The sequence below is a fragment of the Diabrotica virgifera genome, chromosome 8, assembly GCF_917563875.1.
Source record: "Diabrotica virgifera virgifera chromosome 8, PGI_DIABVI_V3a".
Lineage (NCBI taxonomy): Eukaryota > Metazoa > Arthropoda > Insecta > Coleoptera > Chrysomelidae > Diabrotica > Diabrotica virgifera.
In genome coordinates this window covers 93,839,881-93,853,375 of record NC_065450.1, presented here as the reverse complement: position 1 = coordinate 93,853,375, position 13,495 = coordinate 93,839,881, and the positions used below count along the sequence as shown (strand labels likewise).

The 13,495-nt window shown below is 33.1% G+C and overlaps 1 protein-coding gene across 1 annotated transcript in view; it reads left to right on the top strand.

Moving 5' to 3' along the window:
* The first annotated feature begins 1,684 nt into the window (after positions 1-1,684).
* Positions 1,685-13,495, top strand: part of LOC126890633 (uncharacterized) — a 72,697-nt gene continuing 60,886 nt past the window's right edge. The window contains exon 1 of the mRNA XM_050659719.1: positions 1,685-2,135. Coding sequence (XP_050515676.1) covers positions 1,783-2,135 — 353 coding nt within the window. The 5' untranslated portion in view covers positions 1,685-1,782. The remainder of the gene's footprint in view (positions 2,136-13,495) is intronic.

Sequence of the window (13,495 nt, the reverse complement as noted above, 5' to 3'; positions counted from 1 at the left end):
GGGAAAAATTTGCATTTGTCGAGGAAAACGTAAATAATCTTTTTTCAAGTATACAAATAGACCTTTCAAAAAAATAATAATAAAAAGTTTCTAGCATGAAAATTAAGCGACTTACAAAAAAATGTCGGTACCTGCTTTTCTCTATGAAAAAAAACAGTGAAAACAACCCCCTAACTACCTTCCTAATTCAAAATTGGTCTTTACCATTCTGTAGTTCCTTTTATATTTATATTATCAATACACTTAAGGAGTTTGACGTATTTAAAATGCCCAATTATGGAAAAATTGGGGTTTAAAGAAAAATTGATTTTTTGCAATTTGGTATTTTTCACCTTTTACTTCAAAATATCTCCGAAAACACTGAAGATATGAAAAAAATATAAACTACTAAATTGTAGCTTTTTTTATGACTAAAATTACCCTGTGCATATATTTTTATTACAGTGAATAGTTAGCCAGATATAGCTGTTTATAAACCTCTATTTACCAGCAAACACCCCCTTATTCGAGCCCTTTAAACCCGCCCCTATTAAAAACTAAGGCATCTTACGGAATTTAATTTACACAGTCTTATAGCTCTTTAAAAATCCTATAAAATCATTTTTGGGGGGTCTCATTACTGAGAGGGTATCAAAATTGCTTTCCTACGAAGGTAATTAAATCCATTTACTAAGGCTGAAAATCAGTACACAGTAAGATATAATATTTTTCCAAGATTAGGCATTTTAAATTTGAGTTTATTGATAATATAAATATAAAAGGAACTATAGAAAGGTGAAGACCAATTTTGAATTAGGAAGATAGTTAGGGGTTTGTTTTCACTGTACCTGTATTGGTCTTAAAGATACTATTTGAAAAGAATTTGGTTTGTGTTATTAAAAGATACAATTTCGATATCTACAGTTTTTTTGATTAAATGCATATTTTTCGAGGTATTCTCAAAAAACTCTCTAAAAAAGTCGATTTTTTCGTCGAAAAATTGTTATTTTCAAGCGCGAATAACTCAAAAAAAATTATTTATACGAAGAAAACGTAAAAAACATTTTTTTCTTAGAATCACTTTTTCCATCGAATTACATGATTAAAATGTAATAAAAAATTCCCACCCCCCGAGATGGGGTGGCAACCACCCCCAAGGTTTTAGCCTATTGATAGCGGCATGATATAGAAAATGATCCTTGGGCTATTCCCTACCTTTTGTGAAAATTTCAAGTAAATCCATGCTGGACGAAAAAATTGCGAAACAAAATGCTTCATTTCCTCAATCGACTATTGGGGCCGACCGACCGGCTCTGTCCCGTCATACAGCTGACCGACTATAATAAATTTTATTTATATTTAATTTAGAATGTGTGTACTGATTTTCAGCCTTAGTAAATGGAAATAATTACCTTCGTATGAAAGCAACTTTGATACCCTCTCAGTAACCCCTGTTCTACGTTTCGCTTGACCGACCGCAGTATGTTTCTCTACACACTCACAGTAATCAACTGTGAAAAATCTAGCTTTAGTAAATTCAAATAGATTTTTCAGCGCTGCCTCTCCGTCTATTATCATTTCCAAATAAAACATTATTTCTGTTTTGTAGATTAGATATAACTATGTTAACAATTCTACTTAAGGTGAGTAATCTCACCTTTATCTCTGGATCGTGTTTATCTTTATATCGCTAGAAGATAAGATACGCCCCAACAACAAATATGAACATTTTATACAGCAAACTATGCCATTTAATCTACTTGACTATTAATAATGAATGTACACAATAACAAAAAAATATGAATGATGACAGGTGGAAGCGACGGAAAGAAACAAAGCCTACTAGGATACGAACTTACTTCTTGTGAAGATGCTATAGTGAATTATTTGGTGCCTTCTGTTAGTGCTTGCGTTTTGTATATTTTACTGATAGCTGTCGACGTCGGTGTTATCTTTAGCCATTTTAAAAACGACGATCCCATTTGGGCTTCTCTTACGTTGTTCATTTTATATGTGCCTGCTTTGATCAGTTTTGTTTTAGTGGTGTCTAATTGGGCACTTTGGCCAGAGTTTGAGTCATGTGGACGAGAAAATATGATATGGTTTTGGACAAAAGTAGGCGAACATGTTTTCTTTCCAGTTTGGAGCATTTGGAGGTAAGGATTCTTTTAAACATTATCCTTGTGTGATCAATGTTCATATTCATTAGCTGGGCGCACACGTAGAGGATTTCTGAACGATCTCTTCCTACGATCATATCTGTCATTCCGCTCCCGCCGAATAGCCCGATCAAAGAACAATCTGACCCCAAAAAATATAAAGGAAGGATGAAAATTTGGAAATAGGTAGTTGAAAGTGTCTATTATTATATAAAAAAAGTTTACAATTCTACATCCCCTCCATTTTACAAAAATTTAGGGGATACCCCCTTCTCGGGGGTGAAAAATATACATTCAAAATAAGTCCGGAATTGGATAAAATGACTGATTCTAAACAACTTTTGTTCTATAGAGTTTTTTCACTAAGTCAATACTTTTCGAGTTATTTGCGAGTGAATATGTTCATTTTTAACAAGAAAAAACATGTTTTTGGACGGTTTTCCGCAAATACCTCAAAAAGTATTTTATCAACGCACAAACAGCCCAAGATCCGTATTTTTTGGCCATAATTTATTATTTGTTAAATCGTAATCAAAAACACCATATACAAACTTGACGAATTGTCAAAACGTTGACCTCCAACTACACTAGCGCCGCCAAGCGGGATCAAATGAGTACATAGCTGCCATTCTCTTAGTTAGTGGGCAGCTCCCTCATATTTTGTGGGGACTGGAATGGACGTTAGAAATTGTATGCATATATAAAATATCTAGAGGTATTTTGCCACGTTCGGAATAAAATGTCGTTAAAATAAGCAAAAGGAAAAAAGCACCACTTCTCGGGTTGTGTATGGCGGAATTACTAAATAAATAGGCCAAGTAAATCGATCAAAATGGATTAAAAATCGGATGAAGGGCAGAAAAATATAGACACATATCTTTACTTAGTGAATTAGGTAGGTATGGTGCTTCTCAGAGGCTTTTTTCAGTACGTCATAGTTTTTCGATTTCTTTCTAACGCATTAGGCAGGCCGCACATTAAAGAAACATGAAACGTAAATCACGTTGCATGGAAATAAAACACTGCTAAATAAATAAACGTCCGGCCATTTATGAAACTCTCCGAAAATAAAAATATTTTATGAGCATGAATCACACCCGTTTCATTGGTAGGCGGACTTCAAGATTTGTTTAGCCGTGTTTTATTTTCATGAAACGTCTTTTACGTTTCATGTTTCGTTGGTGTGCGGCTTGACTTAAGTTGGAAGTTACAGGAAAAAGGTACGTCGGTGATTATACTCATTTATAACATTTATTCTAGTTGTTGACAGATAGCGCTATAATTATCTATACCACTATATAATGTGTACAATTTATACGACTCTACAAATCAAAGAACATACCTTTTAATAAATGCAATAAACATGATTCATTTGATTTTTTACCAAGTTTCAATCATATAAATATATAAATAATTTTTTCCGGTTATAGCGCCATCCATCAACAATTAGAATAAATGTGTATAATCACAGATGTACCTTTTTTCGCACTACTTTTGTGACGCACTGGAAAAAAGCCTCTGAAACGCACCATAGGGGGAAAATTTGCTTGCAATTCATTTTTTTTTCAATTCCTGATAAAACTAATTAGTATTTTTGAAAAATTTAAACGCAGCAGACGCGGATCCAAGGTGGGGTCAATTGCCCCTCTTTGATACCTCGCCTGGTGTCTACTGACAGATTTTTTAAGAAAGAGATAATTATGATTGAAAATAAATAGTGAGTTTTGTGTCCTGTTGATAACTGAATAACTGAAACATAACACAGAATTCCTTGGAATCGAAGATTATTAAAAGTCTTCAGAACATAATAAATGAAAAAATTCGCACAATAAATCTGTTTATTACCATCTAATCCCAGAGACCAATATCAATAGTAATTTGTTTTTTCTTTGTGGCAAATTAATGAGTCAGTTTCGTTTCAAAAAATGTCATTCTCATCTGAGGCTATTTTAAGATCTGAAGTACAAACAGTAAAAATTCAGTCATGCAAAGCTTTAAATTTTGCGATGAAGATGTGTTCTCACATTGTAAAATACTAGATATTACAAATATTGCTTACTTTGCCTTTTAGTGCATCACGTGCAGAACGATTGTTTTCTGCTTTTTTCTATTCTCATACTATAATATATCAATTATGATGTCACTACCTGTATCATAATGAACTTCATTATGATACAGATTTTCATTAAAATACAGATTTTTAACCAATAGAATCGCGATATGGCATTCGCGATAAAGATGGTACATGCGCAGTGACTAATGGCAAGTCAAATACATACGCTTGGACAGTTCTCAATATGTAAACAAACCGTCAAACTGACAAACTACTGAATTTATTTGTGTTACAAAATTAATAAATTTGAATATATTTTTTGTTGTGAATGATCATAGAAAAAATAGTGTATACAACTTGCATTTAATTATCATTATGAAGCTCGTACTCTATACGATAAGGCTCGTTTCGTAACCCTCATACTCGCTTCATAATGACTATCATTAAATGCTCGTTGCATAATATACTATTAAACGCCTTAAAACTTGGCATAGAAACAAAATAAGTCAGGATCGATTGTTACTGTTATAGTCTAGGCGCCAGAGGGGTCACCGTGTCATATTCAATTCTGATGGACAAACTCAACGGTTTCTTATGGATTTTTGGCTGCTGATTACGAATTTCGAGGGGGGATTTCGGTCCGAATGGTCAAAAAATTGTTATAAACAATTTAATTGTTTATAAATGGTTTTTAGGGCTCTGCCTCATAAACTAAAAGAGATGAAAAAAAATTTTTCAAATAAAATTTGTTGCTTGATAAAAACCCAAGAAGAAACTGTTTACTAAACTTAAATCTAACAATTACAACTCAAGATATTGTAAAATTAGTGCACAATGCAAATTGCAAATTGCAAAATAAGTATTTTTCGAAGCTTTATCGATCGTAACTCGGCTTCTGCGCATGCAAATGAGTCTTAGAAGGTGTCGCTTTAAAGCTTAATTAACAGGCTTCCAAACAAAGTTTGTTAAATTACTTGATCTTCATTTGTTTTAAAGTTATACCCGTTTGAAATTACAATTTTCTTTAAAAAATTGTACATTTATTTGTTTATAAGGGTTTCAAGCAAATTTGAGCTATAAACATTTATACTTTAATGAACAATAATGATAGAAAAACTCAAAAGGAACAATTTGAGGTTATTAAAATGTTCATAAGTTTATTTTTGGCCAAGATGTCGATATTTTAATGACGCGCGCTATGAGGCGCAAGATCGGCTCACCGCGTAAAGGTTCACACGCTAACTTCTCGATGCAAATTATAATTTCTATGTATACATACGTTATCTTCATTTTTCATTTTTGAAGATCCTAATAAAATTTTATCATATAATTCTTATAATTAAATCATCATACTGTACCTCGTAACACCTTTCATTCTATTTACTTTGTCTTCTATTTTTTGCACTAAATGAGAAAAAACATTAAAAACTAATATTTCAGAAGTATAACTAAAAAGTAAGTTGATATTATTTATTAGTACCATTTTTACAAACATTTCTTTCATGCATCTGCAAATCTGCATAGAGATATACAGGGAATATCAGCTTTTTTACATCTGCATAAGTTCTTAGCCAAATTTTAACAGTTACATGGTGGTACAAGTCTGTTCTTGTAGGCAGTGAAACTAAAACTTTTTGAGGCTTCAGAGTCTAATTATCTATATGATATCCATATAAAGTGGATCTAGTTCTTTTGCAGCATCATCAAGGCCCGTCAATTGCGTATATGCCGCCACATCATAAATTCTCGTTTTATATGCAATGATGATGCTGCAAAAAAACTCGATCCATTTTTATATGGATATCACATATTGGCTCATTTGCTTGCGTAGAAGCCGAGTTACGATCGATAAAGCGTCGAAGAATACATACTTACTTGACTGTGAGCCAATCTTGCGCCTCATAGCGCGCCATTAAAATATCGACATCTTAGCCAAAAATAAACTTACGAACATTTTCGTAAGCTCAAATTGTTCCATTTGAGTTGTTTTATCATTATTGTTAATTAAAGTATAAATGTTTGTAGATCAAGTTTGCTTGAAACCTTTATAAACAAATTAATGTACAATTTTTTTGAGAAAATTATAACTTCAAACGGGTATAACTTTAAAACAAATGAAGATCAGATGATTTAAGAAACTTTGTTTGGAAGCTTCTTAATTAATCTTTAAAAGGACACCTTATAGGGCTCATTTGCATGCGCAGAAGCCGAGTTACGATCGATAAAGCTTCGAAAAATACTTAGTTTGCAATTTGAAATTTGCATTGTGCACTAATTTTACAATATCTTGAGTTCTGATTGTCGGATTTAAGTTTAGTAAACGGTTCTTTCTTCGTTTTTTATTATGGAACAAATTTTATTTAAAACATTTTTTTCTATTTCTTTTAGTTTATGAGCCAGAGCATTATAAACAATTTATAAACAATTAAATTGTTTATAACAATTTTTTGACCACTCGGATTGAAATCCCCCCTCGAAATTCGTAATCAGCAGCCAAAAATCCATAAGAAACCGTTGAGTTTGTCCATCAGAATTGAAAATGACACGGTGACCTCTATTTGGCGCCTAGACTATTAGGTCTATCTTTACTCCATGTTTATTTTGATTTAAAATTATTATAGAAATTAAATAAAATTGATTATATAAAATTAACGATCGTTTTCTGATTTCAAACGCCTTAAAACTTGACTTAGAAACAAAAGGAGTCATAATCGATAGTTAGGTAGCTTTACTCCATGTTCATTTTGATTTAAAATTAATAAGTATAGAAAATATTAATAAATTTGTGTGATTTATTTATGTGATGTATTTTAAGCGATACTGCGTTTTCGTCTAATAGTGATTAAATGACAAATATAGTTGGTTTTTATGGTATTACTGATAAACTTTACCAAATTACAAGTTTTACTATCTTTTAGAAAATAATTATTAAATGTTATTAAGGTAACTTTAAATAAATTTACAAACTTTGGATGTATGTCCATTTTAATTAAGTATATTTAACAAAGCAGAGTTAGTTAAATATATTTGATCATTTACTAAAAACCTTCCGAATAAAAGCCTCCGATTTAGAAGGATGTCCAAAGTACTATGTAATACAGATCTAAAATTGGCATTAAGGATACGCCTACTTCGCTGCTAAAAGCGAAGTACGTGTTCTTGGTCTTACTGTATGGTATACTTGGACTGTGAATAAAATCGATCTAAATCGCCTTGAGGCTTTCGAGATGTGATGCTATAAAAGAATTTTAAGAGTTTCTTGGGTGGAGAAGATTCGAAACTCCACAATACTAGAACGTTTCAGCAAGATTAAGTACTGCGATTATAAAAGGCATCAACAAGAGAAAGCTGGAGTATTTCGGACATGTAATAAGAGGTCCCAAATATAGGTTGCTACAAAATATTATGCAAGTGAAAATATAAGGCAAACGCAGTCCAGGACGAAGAAGCACTTCGTGGTTCATTTAAGGTGGCAGTGAATAAAATTAAGATAGCTATGATACTAACCAACGTTCTGAACGGATATGGAACATGAAGAAAACGAAAGTAATAGCCCATTCCGAAAAAGAATCCTGCCTACGTCAGTGACGAGAAAATTTTTATTTCATTGCCCCCACCTTGCAGGTTGCTGGATCCGCCGTTGAAACGCAGAATGAAAGATTACATTATTACCGAGGGCCGAGAGTCCCTGAAAACCTATATAATGTTTATTTGAATAAGTTGCAGGGGTGGAAAAAATAAAAAATTTAGTGTAATTTTTAATTTCAAATATCTTATAAAGATACCTTTTGTTTAGTCTAATGGACTTTAATTTCAAATATTTTATAAAAAAAAACCTTTTGTTTATTCTAATGGACTTTCAGCCCTCGGTAATAATGTAATCTTATAACATGCGTTTAAATTTTTCAAAAATATTTATTAGTTTTTAGTACCTAGTCGAAAAACATTAATGCATTTAAAAAGCATTGCAAGCAAATTTTGTGCCTACGCTCTCAAGACAAAGAGAGCCTGATCCTGATGATTTTAAAAACTATTTGAGAATGTCTTATGTTAATTTTGCTGTGTTGCAAAAACTTATCGTCAAAATTAACTATTTTGATTAGGAAATAAGCCACAATTTACTATTGACAAAAAATTTTATTAATGTTTCGACGTCCAAATCGGATGCCGTTGTCAAAATACAAAATATTACTCATGATTCATGATGGTCTGACTAGACCGAAAACATTCTGGAAAATCTATTTGGATGTATTTTAAAGTTTTTTAAATATATTATACATACCATTTTACACAAACATTACACAAGACATTTTTATGGTAGGGGAGCCCAAGCGGGGATTTTTGCAATTACTCGAGCGCGTCAGATTATCATATGGGGAGAAACCCCCTGGTACCCTGCAGGTGTACCTCTACCATATATTGGCTCTTAACACAGGGGAGTTCGTTAAGCGGGCCCTAAAATTAATAAAAAAAATTTCAATTTAATTGTGGCTTATTTCCTAATCAAAATAGTTAATTATAAAAATGCCACAAAGAAATAGCTTCAGAACAATAATCGTCAAAAATACACAGAGTATTTTAATGGACCAGGTCAAGTTCCATGGCAGGACGAAATGTTAGAAGCCGGAAAGAGTTAACATGAATTTAAGTCTGGTATCCTTAATGCAGTGTTTAACCCATATGTGTGGTCGGCAGACGAAAGCACACAAGTCCAAATTTGACTTTCTTCATGAACTGAAAAAATTATTTTAAAACTATTTTAAAATTAAACGCATAAGTAAGTGCTGCTTTTATTAATTAAAATTATGTATATTCTTAACTTTGAATCAAGATTTTGATGTAATGTGCATAATACGCATTTCACACGGTATATATACCTACTATTCACTAATTAAGTATTTTCGATGGGAAATAAGCCACAATTTTACCAAAAAATGAATTTATTAACGTTTCGACGTCCAAGTCGGGTGTCGTTGTCAAAATACAAAATAATACTAAATAAACAAAATTGTTGTTGCCCAGTAAAAAATTCTTCTAATAATTTATTTAATCTGACTCATTTATATCGGCAATTCAGGCATGTACCTACCATACATTCCAAAGTAGAAGACTTCAAAATGATATTGCCAATATTGACGAGTTGCGTTCCTGGGACGATTTTACTAAAAGATAGTTCATTCGATTACATGAAATCAACCCCAACTCAAGAATATTCGCCACAAAAAATCATAGCATGTGATCTGTCTTTAAAAAGACAACCAAATGCAACGATATCATTAAAATTATCGCGATAGAGGTTCCATAGTAAATCACGAGGGAAAACCAGGAAAAAACCTCGTGATACTATCCCGACATCGTAAGTATTTGGGCTTACATTTAGTTTACTCTCAAAACTAATACCAAATTCTGACTTTAATGTATATATGCTATTTTAAATTATAAATAATATTAATAATACATAGATATCATATGAATAATACTAAAATATAAAATATGTACTAACTCGATATGTTAATGACTTACTAATCGTGGTATTTTCTTTCTATTGACTTCCTCTTTTATAATGGGTAACCACATCCTACTGCATTCTACCGAGGAATTTGCGACACAGTTGTTTTCATTTAGCATAATTAGAACCGCTTCTTTGATTTTTCTCTTTTTACTATCTGTTTCTTTTAGGTCTATACTTGAATCTCTCCACTGAACTCTATGTTCATTATCCCATGCATGTTGACATATTTGAGATCTATCAAATTCTCTATTTTTAATATAAGATTGATGTTCACTTATTCTAACGTCTAATGCTCTTGATGTTTCACCTAAATAAAATTGTTCGCATTCACAAGGTATTTTATAAATACAATTCTTTGTTCTTTCTTGTTCATTCAAAACAACAAACACATTGAGATCTATTCTATCTAAAACTAAACCTAACAATGAACAAGAAAGGACAAAGAATCGTATTTATAAAATACCTTGTGAATTTTTTTTATGTAATTATGTTTATTTACAATCTACATCATTAAAAGAGTATTAAGTCAATTTGTTCCATGTTTTTGGGCATGAAGAACCAATGATGTCTCATCTTATTCTATTTATGTTTAAGTTTTAAAATAGGTCCTGAGGCCAGGTTCTATCTAGTCTCCTTGTGGCAGGGCCATTATGGAATAATTCCCTTACTAACTCATTGTCATGGTGAATGGTACGCTCGTTTTGTGATTCCGAGGCTCGATGGATTTCTTCTCTGATGAAAGGTATATTTAAGTCTTCGTGAAGTGTTTGATTAGTTACATACCATGGTGCATCCACTATTGATCTTAGAACTTTAGACTGAAATCTTTGGATGATATTCAGTGATGTTGACTTAGTGAAATAGGTTTGAGTATTGCTTTGTACAGAAGAATTTTGTTTTGGATTTGAGTTTTGATCTGCGTCCAAGGAGCCAATACATTTGCCGAAATTTCAAGTCTAGTTGTCTTCTTTTGGTCTCTATATGTTTTTTCCAAGTAAGATGTTGGTCAAGATGGAGGCCAAGGTATTTAGCGTCTGTTACTGTTGGTATTCTTACATTTTCCATTCTTACAGGTGGGCATGTGTTGTGGCAGTTTGTAAACGTTATTTGAGATGATTTTGTTTTATTTACTTTTGTTCGCCATTTTGTGTACCATTCACTGAGTAGGTCCAGATGGTGTTGCAGGTCTTGTGAGGCTTGTATGTGATCTTCATTTACAGCTAGTATTGCTACGTCATCAGCAAAGGAAGCGATCGTAGTATTATGAGACTCTGGTATATCGGCTGTGTAGAGTGAGAAAAGCAGCGGCCCGAGAACACTACCTTGCGGAACTCCGGAGTTAATAGGACAGAGGCTGGATTGTTGGTCTTTGAATTTTACTGAGAAATATCTATTTGATAAGTAGGATTTGATTAGGAGGAAATAGTTACTAGATAGTGTTAATTTTACTTTATAAAGCAGACCTCTGTGCCAAACTTTGTCAAACGCTTGTGAGATATCTAGGAATACAGCGTTGCAGAATTTCTTTTCTTCGAGAGTTTTTGATATTTCATTTACTATTCGATGGACTTGTTTTGTAGTAGAGTGATTTTCCCGAAAACCAAAGTGATGTTCTGGTAGTAATGTTAGGAATTCATGATCTGCGTATAGTCTTTGTAGCAGCAATCTTTCAAAAACTTTGCTAACGATTGGGAGTAGGCTGATGGGTCGATAAACTGTTACTTAATTGGGCGCTTTGCCTGGCTTAAGGATCATTATGATTTCTGCAAATTTCCATATTTTTGGAAAGTATGATAAACTTAGCATGCGATTAAATATTACTGTTAGCATAATAATGGCCTTACGAGGAAGTTAGCATAATAATGGCCTTTAGTACTTGTGCCGAGATTAAGTCATAACCTGGAGCCTTTCGTGAGTTGAGTTTGGTTATTTCTTTCTTGACTTCTATAGGAGTAAAACTTTTGATTGGAAGGGACATTTAACATGCTGCGCTAATTAGTTCTTCCACTTCTTCATCGGGGTCTGGTGGCTCGGTTTGAAATACACTCGTAAAATGTTCAGCAAAGACGTCCGCTTTTTCTTTGTTGGAACGAGCCCATTCACCATTTGGTTTATGGAATGGAGGAATAGATGTGTATGGTTTTTTGAGTTTCTTAGTCGCCTTTCATAGCGTCTGATCATTTGCTGTAAGGTTTGTAATGTAATGTTCGAAGGTTTCGTTGTTTGCAGCTTTGATGGCTACTCCAAGTTGTCTACGTAGTCTATTGATATATGTTGATCTATGTTGTTTCTAGATATTTGCCAGTTTCTTCTCGTACGACGTTTTTCAGCAATGAGTTGCCGAATGTGTAGGGGAACATTTGTTGTATGTGTTGGTCTGCGTTCAGTTCGTGGTGTAGATTGCCATGCCGCTTCTTGCACAAGGGTGGTGAAATATTGAGCTGCTGTATCTATCTCGTGTGGAGATTTGATTCGCAAATTAAGATTAATGTTTTCTTCTAGGTAGTATTGAAAATCTGCCCAGTTGGTGTTTTTTGGCCTAGTCGAGGAGGGGGTGTGTTGTTTATAACTGTGGTACTCTTGTTCATAATAACTGGTGTATGATCAGATGAGAGGTCATAGCTGGATTCTATTAGACAGTTGTTTCTGGATTCTCCTTTGCTTATGTAAAAGTCTAGCACATCTGGAAGTTTTCTGGAGTCGCTTGGCCAGTAAGTATAGATTCCGTTGGTGTGGCAATCATAGTTGTTGTCGTTCATGGCTTTTAAAAGGTTACGACCTTTTGTCGTTATGAGTCTTGAGCCCCAATGTGTGTGTTTCGCATTCCAATCTCCCCCGGCTACAAATTTACTGCCAAGTAATTGAAAGAAGGCTTTGTATTCATCTGTGGAGATTGCATGACGAGGTGGGCTGTAGATTGCAGATATGTTAAGGTGCCATGGCGTTGCAGGTGAAACATCAAGAGCATTAGACGTTAGGATAAGTAAACATATCAATCTTATATTAAAAATAGAGAATTTGATAGATCTCAAATATGTCAACATGCATGGGATAATGAACATAGAGTTCAGTGGAGAGATTCAAGTATAGTCCTAAAAGAAACAGATAGTCAAAAGAGAAAAATCAAAGAAGCTGCTTTCATTATGCTAAATGAAAACAATTGTGTCACAAATTCCTCGGTAGAATGCAGTAGGATGTGGTTACCCATACTAAAAGAGGAAGTCAATAGAAAGAAAATACCACGATTAGTAAGTCATTAACATATCGGGTTAGTACATATTTTATATGTTAGTATTATTTATATAATATCTATGTATTATTAATATTATTTATAATTTAAAATAGCATATATACATTAAAGTCAGAATTTGGTATTAGTTTTGAGAGTAAACTAACTGTAAGTCCAAATACTTACGATGTCGGGATAGTATCACGAGGTTTTTTCCTGGTTTTCCCTCGTGATTTACTATGGAATCTCTAGCGCGAGAATTTTACTGACATCGTTGCATTTGGTTGTCTTTTTAAAGACAGATCACATGCTATGATTTTTTGTGGCGGATATTCTTGAGTTGGGGTTGATTTCATGTAAATCTATCTTTTAGTAAAATCGTCCCAGGAACGCAACTTATCAATATTGGCAATATCATTTTAAAGTCTTCTACTTTGGAATATATGGTACTTGCCTGAATTGCCGATATAAATGAGTCAGATTAAATAAATTATTAGAAGAATTTTTTACTGGGCAACAATTTTGTTTATTTAGTATTATTTTGTATTTTGACAACGACACCC